This window comes from Acipenser ruthenus, chromosome 3 (assembly GCF_902713425.1).
Source record: "Acipenser ruthenus chromosome 3, fAciRut3.2 maternal haplotype, whole genome shotgun sequence".
Taxonomy (NCBI): Eukaryota; Metazoa; Chordata; class Actinopteri; order Acipenseriformes; family Acipenseridae; genus Acipenser; species Acipenser ruthenus.
Genome location: NC_081191.1, coordinates 53,522,740 through 53,540,012, shown reverse-complemented (window position 1 = coordinate 53,540,012; position 17,273 = coordinate 53,522,740). Strand labels below are relative to the sequence as shown.

The 17,273-nt window shown below is 38.8% G+C and overlaps 1 protein-coding gene across 1 annotated transcript in view; it reads left to right on the top strand.

The window, feature by feature from the left end:
* The window catches only part of LOC131721005 (HERV-H LTR-associating protein 1), an 89,554-nt gene that overhangs the window by 18,116 nt on the left and 54,165 nt on the right, over positions 1–17,273 (top strand). Inside the window, exons 2-4 of the mRNA XM_059013788.1 lie at positions 6,887–6,943; positions 7,157–7,243; positions 7,525–7,566. Coding sequence (XP_058869771.1) covers positions 6,887–6,943; positions 7,157–7,243; positions 7,525–7,566 — 186 coding nt within the window. The remainder of the gene's footprint in view (positions 1–6,886; positions 6,944–7,156; positions 7,244–7,524; positions 7,567–17,273) is intronic.

Below are 17,273 nucleotides of genomic sequence, written 5' to 3'. Positions count from 1 at the left end.
ATCACTTCCAGGTAAAACAGGAAGTTAAACCAACCAAAATCAGTCCTTTCATTGGTTTACAAAGTTTGAACGATGCATCCTTTTACACAAACAAAGTGTATTAACACAGTAGCTACCCCTCCTCCATGGAGCGATAATAGTAAAAACAATATCATTTATAGAATGATACTTAATTTTGTTCTAACTTTAGTTATATTGATCATAGAAGGAAATGTCAGTTTCATTCTAAATAAATTACTGTCGCAAGCATATTAAACATGTTATACAATAATTAAACAATTAAAACAATAAACATTTCAATTTTAACACATATATAGTGTTAAAATTGTTTTGTTTTATTATTAGTTTTACTTGTTTAGTTGTAGTTTATATAGTTTTTAGCGAAAGCTAAACATGGCAACGTAGATGGACACCGGGAGTGATGAAGATTTTGAAGTTGGTTCAGGGGATTTTGATACCAGCGAAAGTGATGCTGTGATGAAGAGGATGTGGAGCCAAGAACAGCAGGGGACTGGGTGATGCCAGTCCTCCACCATTTGATTTTGCACCCGTTTACACAGATGTGCACCCCGCCGTGGAACTTGAGAGTTTGCGTTCTCCATTGGAGTGCTTTTTGGCTTTTGTTCCTGAAAAGCTAATTACTTACCTTTGTGACTGTACAAACAAAAGAGCATGCAGCTACTTTACAGGTAAGTCAACTGCAAGCGGGAAGCTGTTTGGTTTGAAATGACAGTGCTATCAAAACACAGTACTGGGTACAAGGCAATAAAGCAGGCGTCTGCAGCAGCCAGATCCATCACAATGCCTGCAGAAAAGTAGCCCTGCACACGCATTTGTGACTATCCCTCCGACACAAGGGAAGCAGAGACTGCAAAAAAGGTGCAGGGTCTGCTACGAAAATGAAAACAAAAGAAAGGACACAAGAAAAATGGGCAGTGGTTGCGAATGCAATCCCGGGTTCTGTTGTATTGAACATTTCAATAAATGGCACAGAGCAAGTCGATAATGGCACACGTTTTGATGTTGTTTGATTTTTATTTGATAATTACTGTTTACTGATTATTATTGTTATTAGCAGTGTTTTTGTTTTCATTGTTAAAACAAAAAATATAAAATAAAATAAAAAAAACGTGTTTTTATCTCTATATTGAACATGGGTATGTAGTACACAGGAGCATGAAAGGTTAATGAAAAACACAGTTTAGGTCAGTGGTAGCCAATACACCAAACACTGCGATCCATTTTGGTGGATCTCAACGGGCTCCGCGATCCACCAGTAAGCTGTGACCAACAATTATTAGCGGGGTTTAATATAACCGTGTCCAGTATGTAATAGCAATAGTAAAACAAAACAATCACAACAACAAAAACGTAACCAACGCTCTACACTAACTTTTTTAGGCACATGTGCGCCTAAGTTTAAAAAAAAAAAAAGACACCCACTGAAATTTTGGGGCACACACACAAAATAATAATAATAATAATAATAATAATAATAATAATAATACAATTATAACTCAAATGTATTGTTGAATATCTACAGATCTTTTTTTCCTTCCTTTCTTACATAACACTTTTTTTTTTAACTGCCTGGTAGCATGTTCCTCAGAATGTATGGTAGCGGGATGGTCTGCCTCTCCGCACATTGCGTGCCGTTTTAAAGCACTGGGTTTAATATATTTTCATGTTTGAACTTCTGGCTCCCTGTTAAAAATGCAGTCTTGCCTGCCATCAGCTCCCCTGCATCCTGGTAAAACGTGAAAAACATGGATCTTTTTAACACTGTCAAACTTAAGCCAGGGGACATCTTTTAGCCACAGTTGGTTGAACTTGTATTTTATAACTGTAAACACGCTGTAACTAACTCGAAGTTCGCTTTCATCTTCTGACATACTTGCATTGCTAATTTCTTGTAAAGACGCCGACATATATGAATTTGTTATTTTCCTCATCTTGGTTTGAAACTAGTAGCCATCTCACTGATAAATCATGAAATTGGCAGGGTATGGGATTTGTAGTTATGTGTGATTAACAGTGGGCACGGGACACCAATAAACTACATTCCCAGAGTACATTATGATTGAGCTATGAGTTTAGATCCGACTGTGAGGTTTTTTTTTCTTTTGTTTTATACTTTTCAGCTTAAAAAATAAATCACGTTTATTGTTTATAGTCAACCTCTAGGAATTTCCAGTCGCATACGTGCACCTAAATTAAAATGTACGTTCACACAAGCATTTTGTTAGTCTCATATGCAGAAACTGTTGGGATATTTTCATCTGTGCTACTGGACGACACAGAAGGTTCTGCCCATCGGCGAGACAAAAACTGTTGTATGCTTATACGCTAGTGTTTGTTCTGATTTGTCCCGAGATCCACCGATCACGTATTGGCCACTTCTGGTTTAGGTCATTTATTTGTGTTTTATTCACCATATGTTAACATTTTATAGCAATTACATGTTTGAAAACATTATTATTATTATTTGCTGGTACCTGGGAAGGGGTTTCATTTTTACAGCTGGAGCTGAAGTGGGCTTGACAGTGATTCTGGCGTCCCAGTTTCACCCCCCTCTGTCCCCTACTCAGCTAAGCCCAGCTTACTTACCTTCCTTTACATCGATGTTGCTTTCTTTCTACTATGCTTCAGGTCCTCATCCAGAATCTTTTTGTCTCAACCAGAGCCAGTTGCTGTTACTCTCTGATGCTTCAGATAAGTTCTTCACTGTGCGTCGCAACTCTTGACCATTGAATCCGATGTCTCTGAGAAACCGGGTTGTGGAGTGTGCCACAAATCCTCAACAACCCACCTCCACTGGGTAAACCTGGACTCTCCATCCTCGCTGTTCCTCTTCAGCAGCCAGTTGAGCATACCGAAGTTTCTTCCTTTCATACGCCTCATTCACAGCATCCTCCCATGGCACTGTTAACTCTACCAGGCGAGCAAAGCTGGACAGAGGAATGTTGTTCTTCGTGTGTCATATTGCTGGCATTGGAGGCAACATGTTGGTCATGCTGCGCTTGTCTTCCAATGCTAAGGCCAAACATCACAGCACCTGGTCATGATGTCAAGTAAACCGTCTTTGGCTAAGACCCAACCTTACATCCTGTCAAATTGTGTCTTAATGTTCTGTGGTGATGGGAGAACATCATATGTTGACCTGATGAGGAAACTGATCCTGCTCTGTTCCATTGTCCATAGATCTCACCAGCCGATCTTGCGTTGTTCCACTCTCCCATTTCGTCCATTCTCCCTGCTTGGCCTGGGAAATGGCCTTTACGCACCTCATCCTCTCCTCCTACTTTTGCACCTCGTTTGATTACCAGCTTCCTCCGTTGAGCTGGGGCTGCTTTGTGCCATGTGGAGGAGCTGAACTGAGACCAAGGCCTCCTCTTCCATGCTGTACTTGCCCCATGATATCACTGATACGAAGGGCGCATATCCTTTTGCCGCCCACTTTCTTCCAGTTTTCAACACACATTCGTCATGTGACTCTACCAATGTCATTTCCAATCGAACCTTGGCGCACTTAAACTCCTCGGTTAGAGCTGAGACTGGCAGCTGCAGTATCCCTTTACCATACAGTCCCACTGTGGCAGCGTGGAACTCCTAACCATTTCCTAACATATGAACTGATTAATGCTTCCAGCTTCTCTACTGTTGTCAAGGAAACCTCATACACAGTGAGTGGCCACAGCAGCCTCGGCAGTAGACTAAACTGAAAGCACCAGAGTTTAAGTTTGCCCGGTAAAGCGCTGCTGTCTATGCTCTTCAACCCTTTCACTGCTTGTTGTCTCACTTCTCCCACATGAACTGTGTCCTTTAGGTCCACATCACACCATCTCCCAAGACTTCTCAGACACTGTTGGTATTGCCTCACCGTTAATGTAGAACCTCTTATCTACTACTTTACCTTTTTCATTATAGAGATGCTCATTGACTTAGTGGGCTTGAATTGCATCTGTGCCCATTCAATGTTATTGATTAGTTTGCCCAATAACCAATTAGTGCAGGCTTCTGTTGTAGTCATGGTTGTCATGTCATCCACATATGCTCTAATTGGTGGCAGTCGCATTCCAAAGCCAAGCATTCTCTTCCCACTACCCATTGTGACCATCTAATGATTACTATAATGTAAAAAATATAATATAATGAAAAAAGTTTAGTTTATTCACTTTGTGCCCACAGGGCCAGCACAGGTACATCTCAATAGTGCAGTACAAATACAAAGAGAGACATTTACTAAGGTAAAAATAATAAACAAATGCTTTTAAAAAGACCAAATTCCCATTGGGCTTTTTTTTTTTTTTTTTGGATTCTATTGATTTTTGGGTATTAAAATCCTAACCAGTTCTGTCTGTATCCATCATAATGTGATATAAAGAGTGTGTGTGTAAGTAGATATAGTTTAAACACTGACATCGGCAAAGCATTTAAACGTTCATAAAAATGTACCAAAAGCACATCCCTATATCTTATATTATTATTTGTTTATTTAGCAGACGCCTTTATCCAAGACGACTTACAGAGACTAGGGTGTGTGAACTATGCATCAGCTGCAGAGTCACTTACAACTACGTCTCACCCGAAAGACAGAGCACAAGGAGGTTAAGTGACTTGCTCAGGGTCACACAATGAGTCAGTGGCTGAGGTGGGATTTGAACTGGGAACCTCCTGGTTACAAGCCCTTTTCTTTAACCACTGGACCACACAGCCTCCTATCTAGAGAATGTTATGGGGGAAGGAAGGGTAAAGATAAACTAAATTAACATCACAGCATCTCAAGTCTCATAGTTTAAGATTTGAAATGTAATTTTGAATGTACTTTATAAAATGCCAACTACAAATTTGTCCAACAGTCTGCCACACCAGACTGTCCAAAAGTCCCGGAAAGACCATGCAAAGCGCTCGTCCTCCAACAAGCCATTGTTAAAATGCCAGTAAGCAGCGGTGTGCCTAGCTACCATCACCGCACGATCTCAGGCTCATCCTCAGTCCTCACAGGGAGGGGATCTAGCTCCAGGGCACCACCTCCTTCTGCCCTCTCAGGTTCTTCCCCTCCCTCCGATTTGCCAGTGGCGGTCACTGGAATGGGCACAATCTCTGTAGAGCCCATAACTACCTCAGGGGAGGTTTCTGTTTTCCCCTCCACGGCCGCTAGAGGGGGGAAGCTGAGGCAGTGGTTGCTCTGGGGTCCCCTCCTTTGTCCCCTCAGTGACCTCCACTAAGGCCAGCCCCAATGGTGGAATTGAGGCTGGTTCTCTTGCACTTCTGTGCATCTGAGGAAGGTACGCTGGCAGTGGACAGCAGGCTAGCTTGCCCACCATCTTCCTCCTCCCCCTCGGAGAGCTGGGCCTGTGCCTTTCTCCTCCTTATGCCACCGGATATGGTCTCCTACTGAACATCCCTGCCACTGTAAGTCCCCCCTCGATCGCTGTGTTTGCGGCGGCCTCCGATTTCAGCAAGAAACTTTTTGGAGGCTGCCACGATGGCTGAAGATCCCACCACCTTTGCCATTGCCTTTACAAACACCTTCGAGAGGGTGTCCCTCAGGAAGCACCTGACCCCATGCCTCCTGGAGATGCTTATGAATGGGTTTGCAGCCACCTGTGCCCATCTTTGTTGGGCCAGTGGAGCTTGTCTACTCATGTTTATATATTTTAAAAATATATTTATTTGTATAATAAAAACAAAAAGACCCCCCCTCCGCTGTAAAAATCACCCGCGCATGGGTACATGCACATAACACAACACAAAAGACCCCCCTCCGCTGTAAAAATCACCCGCACATGGGTACATGCACATAACACAACACAAAAGACCCCCCTCCGCTGTAAAAATCACCAGCGCATGGGTACATGCACGTAACACAACACAAAAGCCACCTACACTGCAACAGTGCAGGGAAACACACAAACACAAGACAAACACAATAAACACAAATAAACACAAAAGAAAAACAAAGTTTTCTCTTTCTCTCTTTTCTCTCTCCCCTGTAATTCCCTTTTTAAAAACAAGGGGCAGGACAAAGGATTAAAAGAGAAAAAAAGAATTCAAAAGAAATAACTAAAAGAGAAAAGGGTAGAACAAACAAAGATACTGTGTGCTCTCCCTCCCCAAACTAAAGTAAGTTTATTTATTCATATAGCACCTTTCATACAACAGTATCTCAAAGCACTTTTTATAAGTCAATAAAAACAAATAATTACAATAACATGAATTAAAACAATTAAAAAAAAAAAAACTTGAATCTGAAAAAGTTATAGTAAAATAAATCAAAACACCAAAAAAGCATCAATATTAATAGTGAAATAAAAAGAGAACACTTAACATTTTGTATAAAATGCTAGTCTAAAAAACCTCACAGCCTTCTTCAAATGCCCGTCTCCTCCACTCTGCACACGTCAGAAATGGGGGTTTAAAACAAATGAGTTTTTTAAACAAAAACTAAATACAGTTTGGGTACAACAATTTAAATATATAAAAACAAAAACAAATACCTTTTAGGTAAAATGTAAATATAAGATAATAGTGTGTTAAAAAGAACATAAACTCATAAATTGTCAAAGAGGAGCACCACGAAAATGTGACCTCCTCTCAGCGCTGCACTTTGTCCAAATTAGAAGGCAGACAAACATTTAAATATACCCTCCCGTATTTTAATATTAGGTTGTTTGCATTTGAAGGAAAATGTATCTCCCTAAAATAAAACTACATGGAAGGTACTACACAAATTGCGTGAGAAAAAGGTGAGACTTTTGTTTCAATTTTTCCATGGAAACTCCGCCATTATTGTAAAAAATGCTGTAGAGATTTTAGGATAAAGAAGCAAGTTCACTACAACAATGTGGTACATCTTAAATTATGTTCCTTATTTTTATTTTAGTGAGCCAAAACAATGACTCTGACTGTATCTTCATCTGTGTTATGGCCGGTAAAACAGGTAAGAATTTTAGAATCAGCAGGTGTAAAAAGATATGAAGAAAATATGGTGTAAATCAAAAAATAAATGTACTGTATATTTATGAGCTTTAATTAAATTAATCCTTAAATGGAGATAATATTTTGTGGTTTCTAAACAGCTCTAATGCAAATTTCATATATTTTAAAATTCTATTCTTTCTTTTAGTATCTTGTAACTTTTTTATGTTCTTAGACAGAGACTTGTCCCTACTCTGGGAGATGGCATCACTTAAACCTCTTTTCAATCACACTGTCAGCAGTACTGTACCTACTGGTAAAGGTAAGTGCATTTAATCAATGTAACTAAAAAAAAAAAAAAAAGGCTCATTTAGGGTTGAGCCCAACCCCAGTTTTTTTTTTATTTGTACTTGTAAGGAATACAGTTAAAATATTTGGCAGATTTGGGAAAGCTTTGCATAAGACAAAACTGATCCCAGTTTATTCAAAGCTGTCTTACTGTAGGGAATTCAAGTTTCTTTCTCAGTAAAAGCTTTTAAATGAATACCTTCACCTCATAATAATGGCATTTGTAAATATGTGGTATTGCTATCTATTTAACAGGTAGCACTTCCACTTTGGTCCCAACTTCACCCCTACCTCAAGGTAAGAATAAATATGGACCTTAACATTTATGTACTATTTTTACTTAATGTGAACTGTCCTAGAAAAAGTTGTGTTTTGTGTCCATCAGTAAATACAAGCTTAAACACACAATGTTGATTTATTTATACATTTTTTCAAAGCATTATTTAAATATCTGGACATTATGTGGTACCAAGTTATTGTTATGCTTGAATTATCACCACAAAAAGTTTTAGTGAAAAAGTGTATAGTAGGAGCATGTTGAACAAGGAGGCCGACACAGTAGATGTTTTGTGCTTGCTGATGTTATAGAATATGCTTCTTACTATACTGGTCCAAAATAAAGAAAATAACAGCGATATAGTGGTTACAGAACAAAAACTAGCCACAGAGCAAACTCTGTCCATGTCAATTCAATCCTCTCCTACACTTCATCTCCCTCTACAGTACAGAAACAAAGACATAACAAAATTAAGTTTCTGTACTTCACTAATATGCAAACGTAAAACTGGAATAATCTTTGTTCTTCGGGATCGGTAGCCCGCCCATCTCTGCTCTGGATTGTTGGCTTTAGGCTTGTGAGATCGGAGGACGCTCACATGCCCTCAGAACATCTGTTCTGTGTGGGGACTTGCTACGGTGAGGAGAAAAAACATAACTGGAGATTCCAAATTGTGGGAAAATAAATACAAATAATAAATGGTCACTAAACTTATATTTAAAAAAAATGGAATAAGCAATATAAGTAAACTAAATTAAATCTTACTTTCTTTAAGCACAATAACATTATGTACATACTGTAACAAGGCTGCGCTTGCTGCAGCACTGTGGGACTGCTGCGACCTTTCCCCTACCTGACACTGTGCCAGTCCACCTGGAACTCTGAGGTAGCAATGCGCCAGCCCGCTGTTTGGGACTGTCAAGGAAGAGAAAGGCAGCGAAGACTGCATTCCGGGACCTGGTGATGGAGATCGACCATATCGGTGGGGGGCTGGAAGGTTAAGCCGTCGGGGCTGGACAAGCAGGGAATGCCATCCCCAGCCTGTCTGAGCTGGAGCAGGGGCTGGTTGAGATGGGGTGGTGGCTCTGGCTGGCCAGCAGGAGGGAGCCCCACAGCTGTGGGGGACGAGCAGGGCCCAGGCCGGGGACTCTCTCCAGCAGCCTGGAGCCAGCGGCTTGTGCCTGATTCAGGTTTTTTTCAAGAGCTCGAGCAATTTCCATCTTTTTGTAGCAAGAGAAACAGCGGCTCATTTCGCCGCTTGTTTACATGGCATTTTGTAGTGATGAGGTGCATTTGTGGAAGTTAGAATACAAAACAAGTCAATGATGGTGGCTCTGTGTGACAGCAGCTGTCTGCTGTCACACAGAGCATGACAGTTATGTGCTGCTTCTCATTTCCAGTCATGATTACTCACATCTTTTTTTCTCCCTATTTGTGAATTGTGGTATTGCTTGGCGTGTTGAAAAATTCAGGGGTCTGATCAGCATTTCTGATCTGTCCAAGCTGGTACTGTTTGTTAGAAACGCTGCAATTTTGAAAACTCTTGAATTCCTCAGGAATCTAATGATGCTTCTTTGAAAATGGCTGATTGTATGTTATGGACAGAGAGTGTGAGCGGAGCGCGAATGGAGCAGGGGAGCAGAGTGGGATAGTTGCTGGAGCGGACATTTCCGGCCCGCTCCTTTACAGCACTGAGAAGAACTGAGCACAGATTTTTTTTTCTTAAATACGTTTGGCCATGGAGTTTGCACAAAAGTGTTATAAAAAAAGGTGACAAATACAGATGCAGTTACTTTACTGTATTTTCCATTATGCCTGTTTGTAACCATTCACTTTCCAGTTTCAAACCAAAATTATGCACTTTTTTGTTTGCAGACTTGAGAATTGCACTTTATAATTCATTATTGAGGGAAAAATATATATTCTCCTGATCTGTGGAGCTGCATTTGTGCCATATAAAATGTGAGAAACGTCATCAGTGTGTCCATCTGTCTGCAGTTAGTATATAGCCTATATTGTTCTTATACAGTTCTATGGTTATGCCCTAATACAGCGCTGTGAACGCAGTTTATATTTTCTGCACTCTTAAAATAGTTACTATACTACAGGATGGTCCGTTAGCCACGTTGAGACTCACTCATATCAGTTTGTGGGTTGGTTTGAGCTCCCTATGAGATATTCGTATACAAACAAAGCCCAATATAAAGCTAATTTGATACAAATCATATGTAAAGTTTGAAATAGGTGAATACACTGTACACGACATCGAAGGAACCTGTTAAAAACCTGTTCATTGCAAGATGACATTTACTAACTTTTTAACTTTTATTTTCAATATATGCATTTATTCAGTACCAATCAATAATAATGAGAAAGTGTCTTTGAATTGAATTAGATAACTTCTCTGAGCACTTTATGTTGGCTTTTTACTTTGCTGATCATAGCTGAGGATTTTTTTTTTTTTTTTTTTACTTCGGTCAAGGTATGCGATTATAATAAGGACGATTTAAACAGTATTTCTTTCTGAATGTACATCACATCTTTTCATCTGCAATCTGCAACAGTGGAGCTTGCCTGTTTTGTCTGGAGCAGGGGAGCGGAACATGAATCACAAGCAGTGGAGCAGAATGAAAGAAAGAGCGGAACGGAGGACATTACGAGCGGTGAGCAGAATTTTGTCACCACTCTGCTCACGTTCTCTGGTCATGGATGATTCGAGATTGGGCAGTAACGTTTTGGTTTATTTTTTCTTGGCAATAAGTCACGTTGCTGCTTGTGTACTCGGGTAGTCACGTCTTTTGTTGGCGATTTTTAATACACGCATCACTACTGTACTCAAATTTAAGACGCAGGCTATTTTTCTAAAGCAAAAAAATGTTCAAAAAGTGTGTCTTAAATTCAAAGGAATACTGTATTTTTAGCAGTGCAAGTATCAAAAACTAAATCTTGAACGAAGGCTCGGCACACTTTGCTAAAGTGCGCAGCAACAATTAATCATGTCCTCATGACTGGAATCGAATTTGTTTTGTCTGGTCTGTCGCGGCTTGATGACGAAAGACTGTGCCTAGCCATTGTCTCACTGTTTACCCGATTCACGTTTACTTAGCACTGATCAGGAAACAGAGATATTATGAAATATAGGAATAAATACTTTGATTTAGATGGAGAGCTGACCAAGGTTTTAAAATATGTTTCTTACCACATAATAGCATTAACAATATTATCAATGCCCCTCTTTTCTTCTGTTGAAGATATTTTGGTTCTTTGCAGGTACTATATACATCAATTTTAAATAATGCGGAGATTTCAAAGACCAGTATACATTAAACATTGCTGCAAATTCCTAATGCTTAATCATCTCATGTCGTAGTTCAGACCCACTCCAATAGTGTAGCTACAAATAGTCTAGCTGCAATTTTGCTGTTGAATACTCTCTCAACAATTTAGTTTTTTTCGTACCATGAGCAATTAAAAAGGTGATTTTGTTTAGGTTCTCCCTGTTGAAGAAGGTGCAATTTAGGCTTTGGACGACTTTCGTTTTTTATTCTTATTTTTTCCTCAATTGAAAGCGCGGAAAACAGTGTATGAATTAAAAAACTACAACATTTGACGGCAGCCATCGTTCACTGAAAAAATGTACAACTACGTACTGCGTATGGATTTTGAAAGGGAGTAGCAACACGTGACCCATACCCTGCTTGGCAACAGACACGTCAAGATTAAGTCTAATTGTGTGGTGGAGGCTAGCCACAAACTTCGTGTATCGTGTAGCCAATACAAATACAGAAAAACTTGACACAGAGGGTGATTGAAGGTGGAATACACACAGTATCCCACTATTTTTGAGGCTACAGAAAACTCAAATTGGGTGGGATTCTGTCATGTTAGCCAATAGCAATACAGTAGACCTTTGAAAGTGTAACCCACTATTACAATGAGTCACATTGAGAATTAAGTTCAGGGAAAATATATGTGAATTCTGGAGATCGCTCTCTAATGCTGCGTATACCCTTCTTAAGAAAATGTACTTTACGTTATACAGTTGCCTTAATATATTTATACCAGGTTACTTTATTATAAAGAATCACTCAGCAACAACAAATATACTTTATGAAAAAAAAAAGTTTATAAAAGTAATATATATATATATATATATATATATATATATATATATATATATATATATATATAGCAATTAAAATTGTTACAATATTGTTCACAGTAAAAAAAAACACTGGAAATAAAAATATAGAACAAAACAAAATGTTTCTATCAGTTGTGCACAACGACTAAAGTACCTCCGGCGGACTTAAAAATATAAAAAACATTCCTTCTGCTGAACTGTACAGTCCCGCTGCAATATTACAAGTCGTCTCGGTAGATGCAATGGATCGAGTCCTCCACTGTTCGTAATCTCCAGTATCCACGAACTATTAATAAAATATAATAGCAATGCAGGACAGTGAAGATACAGCATATAGAAATTTCAGATGTATTCCTAGGACGGTATCTCTGGCACTCGTTTGCACCTTGGAAATTAACATGCAGGCAACTGACTGTGTAAAACACAATGCACACGTGGTACATTAATTAAAAGGAAACTTATTTAAAGTGCTTTTTTTTATTCTTTCTTTTTTAGTAACCATACAATAAAAATGTACTATATAAATGACAAATATGTATTTGGAACATCTTAAACACATAATATAAACCGTTCAAGTTTTGAACTATATTTAACTGCAGTTCAGCCAAAATGGCGGACGAATGTATAAACAATATTCTCTTTTTTTTTTTTCTATTTACCGAGTAAAATGCGAAATACAACTGCCTCTGTAAATAACAGAAATCACTCAAATAAAAAAATATTATTCTTTTATAAGTATTAGAATATAGCCGCTTCAAATATTTATTTATTTGCAAAGCTGTATTGAACAGGATCATCCACATGGCGGCCACACTATTTGTTTATTTATTTATTTATTTATTTATTTAAAGTTTTACCTAAAGCTTTATTACAGCAAATCCTGCTATTTTTAATCAATAAAATCAAAGTAAGGAGAAATCGCTTACCTATTAATAAAATATAATAGCAATGCAGGATAGTGAAGATACAGCATATAGAAATTTCAGATGTATTCCTACGACGGTAGCTCTGGCACTCGGTTGCACATTGGAAATTAACATGCAGGCAACTGACTGTGCACGTGTTTATTGCGGGCACAGAAGGGGGGGGTCGTGTTAAAGAAACAGACTCACTGATACCCATATTTGGAAACAGGAAGCATGGGGGTTACAAAAGCATGACATAAAGGTTTGAAAATGTATGGAACAGGCGCTAGAGGCTAAACGAAACCCACCCTCGATACAAAGCTATCATAGCTCAATATGGTTATTGCACTGCGATTATTTTTTAAGACATACACATAGGTTTAGCCTCCGTAGCCTCTTATGACGAGCTGCCACTGAGCACCATTAACCCTTGTCCCTAACCAAATCAAAAAGATCCACAGTAGATCCAAGAAGACAAGCATTGAATTAACAACAGAACTGGCAGAAGGCACATATGTCGTTGTCCATCAAATCAGCAGTACGAAGGTCACTCTTGAAATCAGGACTTAAAGGATGTGTTGCAGTAAGAATACCTCTGTTAAGAAAGGGGAACAAGACTAAAAGGCTAAAATATGCACAAGAACACAGAAACTGAATTATGGAACAATGGTCAAAGGTGCTTTGGACTGTTGATGGATGGACAACGATGCCTGTGCCTTCTGCCAGTTCTGTTGGCAATTCAACGCTTGTCTTCTTTCTATTCCTTAAGGATATTATCTTCAAGTATTGCTCATCCTTGTTAGACAGCTTTTTGGGTCTTCCAGTCCTGGGTTTGTCAATTACAGATGATGTTTCTCTGTACTTGTTAATTATGCTTCGGATACCACACCTTGAAAAATCAAGTGATGCAAGCTATTTCACTCAATGTTTATCCTTCTTTATGCAAGTCAAGGTTGTTATATAGTAGAAAACACTAGTGGAGGCTTTGAGTAAATTGTTGATGCTCATATGCATCAAAGTAGAAAAATGCAACATGTTGAAGACTCTTTCACAGCAGTGTGTATATATATACAGTGCCTTGCGAAAGTATTCGGCCCCCTTGAACTTTGCGACCTTTTGCCACATTTCAGGCTTCAAACATAAAGATATGAAACTGTAATTTTTTGTGAAGAATCAACAACAAGTGGGACACAATCATGAAGTGGAATGAAATTTATTGGATATTTCAAACTTTTTTAACAAATAAAAAACTGAAAAATTGGGCGTGCAAAATTATTCAGCCCCCTTAAGTTAATACTTTGTAGCGCCACCTTTTGCTGCGATTACAGCTGTAAGTCGCTTGGGGTATGTCTCTATCAGTTTTGCACATCGAGAGACTGAAATTTTTGCCCATTCCTCCTTGCAAAACAGCTCGAGCTCAGTGAGGTTGGATGGAGAGCATTTGTGAACAGCAGTTTTCAGTTCTTTCCACAGATTCTCGATTGGATTCAGGTCTGGACTTTGACTTGGCCATTCTAACACCTGGATATGTTTATTTGTGAACCATTCCATTGTAGATTTTGCTTTATGTTTTGGATCATTGTCTTGTTGGAAGACAAATCTCCGTCCCAGTCTCAGGTCTTTTGCAGACTCCATCAGGTTTTCTTCCAGAATGGTCCTGTATTTGGCTCCATCCATCTTCCCATCAATTTTAACCATCTTCCCTGTCCCTGCTGAAGAAAAGCAGGCCCAAACCATGATGCTGCCACCACCATGTTTGACAGTGGGGATGGTGTGTTCAGTGTGATGAGCTGTGTTGCTTTTACGCCAAACATAACGTTTTGCATTGTTGCCAAAAAGTTCGATTTTGGTTTCATCTGACCAGAGCACCTTCTTCCACATGTTTGGTGTGTCTCCCAGGTGGCTTGTGGCAAACTGTAAACGACACTTTTTATGGATATCTTTAAGAAATGGCTTTCTTCTTGCCACTCTTCCATAAAGGCCAGATTTGTGCAGTATACGACTGATTGTTGTCCTATGGACAGAGTCTCCCACCTCAGCTGTAGATCTCTGCAGTTCATCCAGAGTGATCATGGGCCTCTTGGCTGCATCTCTGATCAGTCTTCTCCTTGTATGAGCTGAAAGTTTAGAGGGACGGCCAGGTCTTGGTAGATTTGCAGTGGTCTGATACTCCTTCCATTTCAATATTATCGCTTGCACAGTGCTCCTTGGGATGTTTAAAGCTTGGGAAATCTTTTTGTATCCAAATCCGGCTTTAAACTTCTCCACAACAGTATCTCGGACCTGCCTGGTGTGTTCCTTGTTCTTCATGATGCTCTCTGCGCTTTAAACGGACCTCTGAGACTATCACAGTGCAGGTGCATTTATACGGAGACTTGATTACACACAGGTGGATTCTATTTATCATCATTAGTCATTTAGGTCAACATTGGATCATTCAGAGATCCTCACTGAACTTCTGGAGAGAGTTTGCTGCACTGAAAGTAAAGGGGCTGAATAATTTTGCACGCCCAATTTTTCAGTTTTTTATTTGTTAAAAAAGTTTGAAATATCCAATAAATTTCGTTCCACTTCATGATTGTGTCCCACTTGTTGTTGATTCTTCACAAAAAATTACAGTTTCATATCTTTATGTTTGAAGCCTGAAATGTGGCAAAAGGTCGCAAAGTTCAAGGGGGCCGAATACTTTCGCAAGGCACTGTATATATATATATATATATATATATATATATATATATATATATATATATATATATATATATATATACACACACCTCGTAGCACTTAAACCTACCCACAAACACACACAAATACAGTACAATACCTTTTTGATTTAGAAATTATTTTACTATTAGACTGGGGACACCTCGTGATTAGGGATCTACCTAATTCGCTATTTCGCGGACTTCACGAAAATTGGTAAATTGAGGGGTCACCGCGAAATTCACCTCCTTAGGGGCCAATGCATACCGAACTAGTATGGAGAGAAAAAAAAAAAGAAACCAAATGATTTAAATGAACTACTGCACAGCACAAGCGACGCAAACTACGTAGCTTAATTCTGTAGATAGGCTTTTTTATCCCTTCACCTTCCTGTGTGCATTGCACTTAAAATAAACATCCTTAGACAAATACAATTAAAAAAATACTCCAAAGCGGTTATTGTTCTGTGACCTGTACTGCACAGTAGTAGATGGGACAGTCAGTGTTGCATTGCTATTTTGATTTAGGTTGCTAAAATCTAGTTTTCAGCATTGGAGGTAAAATACCAAAAATGGACGACAACGCGAAAAAAGCAAAGTATGTTGAGTATCGTGTCAAGAAATTTCCCAAAAAACTTTACATGCAGATGGAGGTATTTGTAATTGTTTTGGAGGTAATGGTAATTGTTTGTAGATCTTGTAATGTGATTTTTTCAGAGAAAATACGATCGATCGCTATTTAGCTTCAGAATCACACATTAAACAAAAGCCTACTACAGAGGCTACAGAACAGAACGTAAAATAAACAGCTTTCAGAAACCAAACTGGAAAGTCAGCACAGGTTTATTTATTGTTTAGACACGTCAGCGAAATCCTAATTTTATTCCATAGCCTACCCGGGAAAAAGATGTAAATTCTTCGCGATTTATGTAGTCCCCTACTTATGATATCAAGGCGACTGCCAAGTCATTTCCAAACAACCAGTCAGTCAACAAGTAAATTGTTTTGGGTTTGATTTATTTGAATTAATAAATTTTATATTCTCATTTATTTTGTTTTTGTGGCTCCTAAAACCATAAAAAAAAGCATTTCTCTCATAAACAGGGTCCTTCATTTTATGCGACCTGTTTTTTCAATTGTAATTCAACTGCTATCCCCTAGATGTCCCTGCAGCCACTCCAGTTATAGTAATCAAATTCACAATTAAGAAATCAACACATTACGCTTTGACTAATTAGAAAAATAAAAGCTAATTATGATGAGTATAAATGGTAATTGGAAAAATGGATGCGTTAAAAGAAAAATCGAGAGACCTAAACATGGAGTCAAAGACATTGCAATCAAAAAGCATTTCATTGAGTGAATGCACGCAACAATATCCACCTGGTGTTCTGCACACTGATGGGTATAATTTATTTTGCACAACTTGCAATTTATCTTTGGACCACACTCGAAAGTCAACAATAGACGACATTTATCATCAGAAAACACAGAAAATGAAAGGCTGAGATTGACAGCTATGAGACGACGTCCTCCAGTAAAAAACGTAAGGGGAACTAAAGTTATCAACGCCGACGAGATGTTATTTTCGATTTGACAGAGGCATTTGTTTGTGCTAATATTCCACAGGAAAAAATTGATAATCCCAAACTACGTGCATTTCTGAACAAACCTGTAATAAATGCGGGAGCAATTCCTACAGCAGGTCAACTGCGAAAGGAATATCTACACCAATTTGCTGAGTTGCACAAGATGAAAATTGTACAACTGGTAAAGATGTCTGACAGTGTATCTGTAGTAACTGACAAGTCTACAAATGCAAAAGATCAGTGTGTTTTGCACATTTTGTTTGTTCTCCAAGGACTATCGAATACCTTTGAACTGAAAGTAATATTAGCCGATACAGTTAATCTGCACTCTGTGAATTACTCATCGGTGGCACAGGGCGTTGTGAAATGTTTAAACGCATTTGAAGT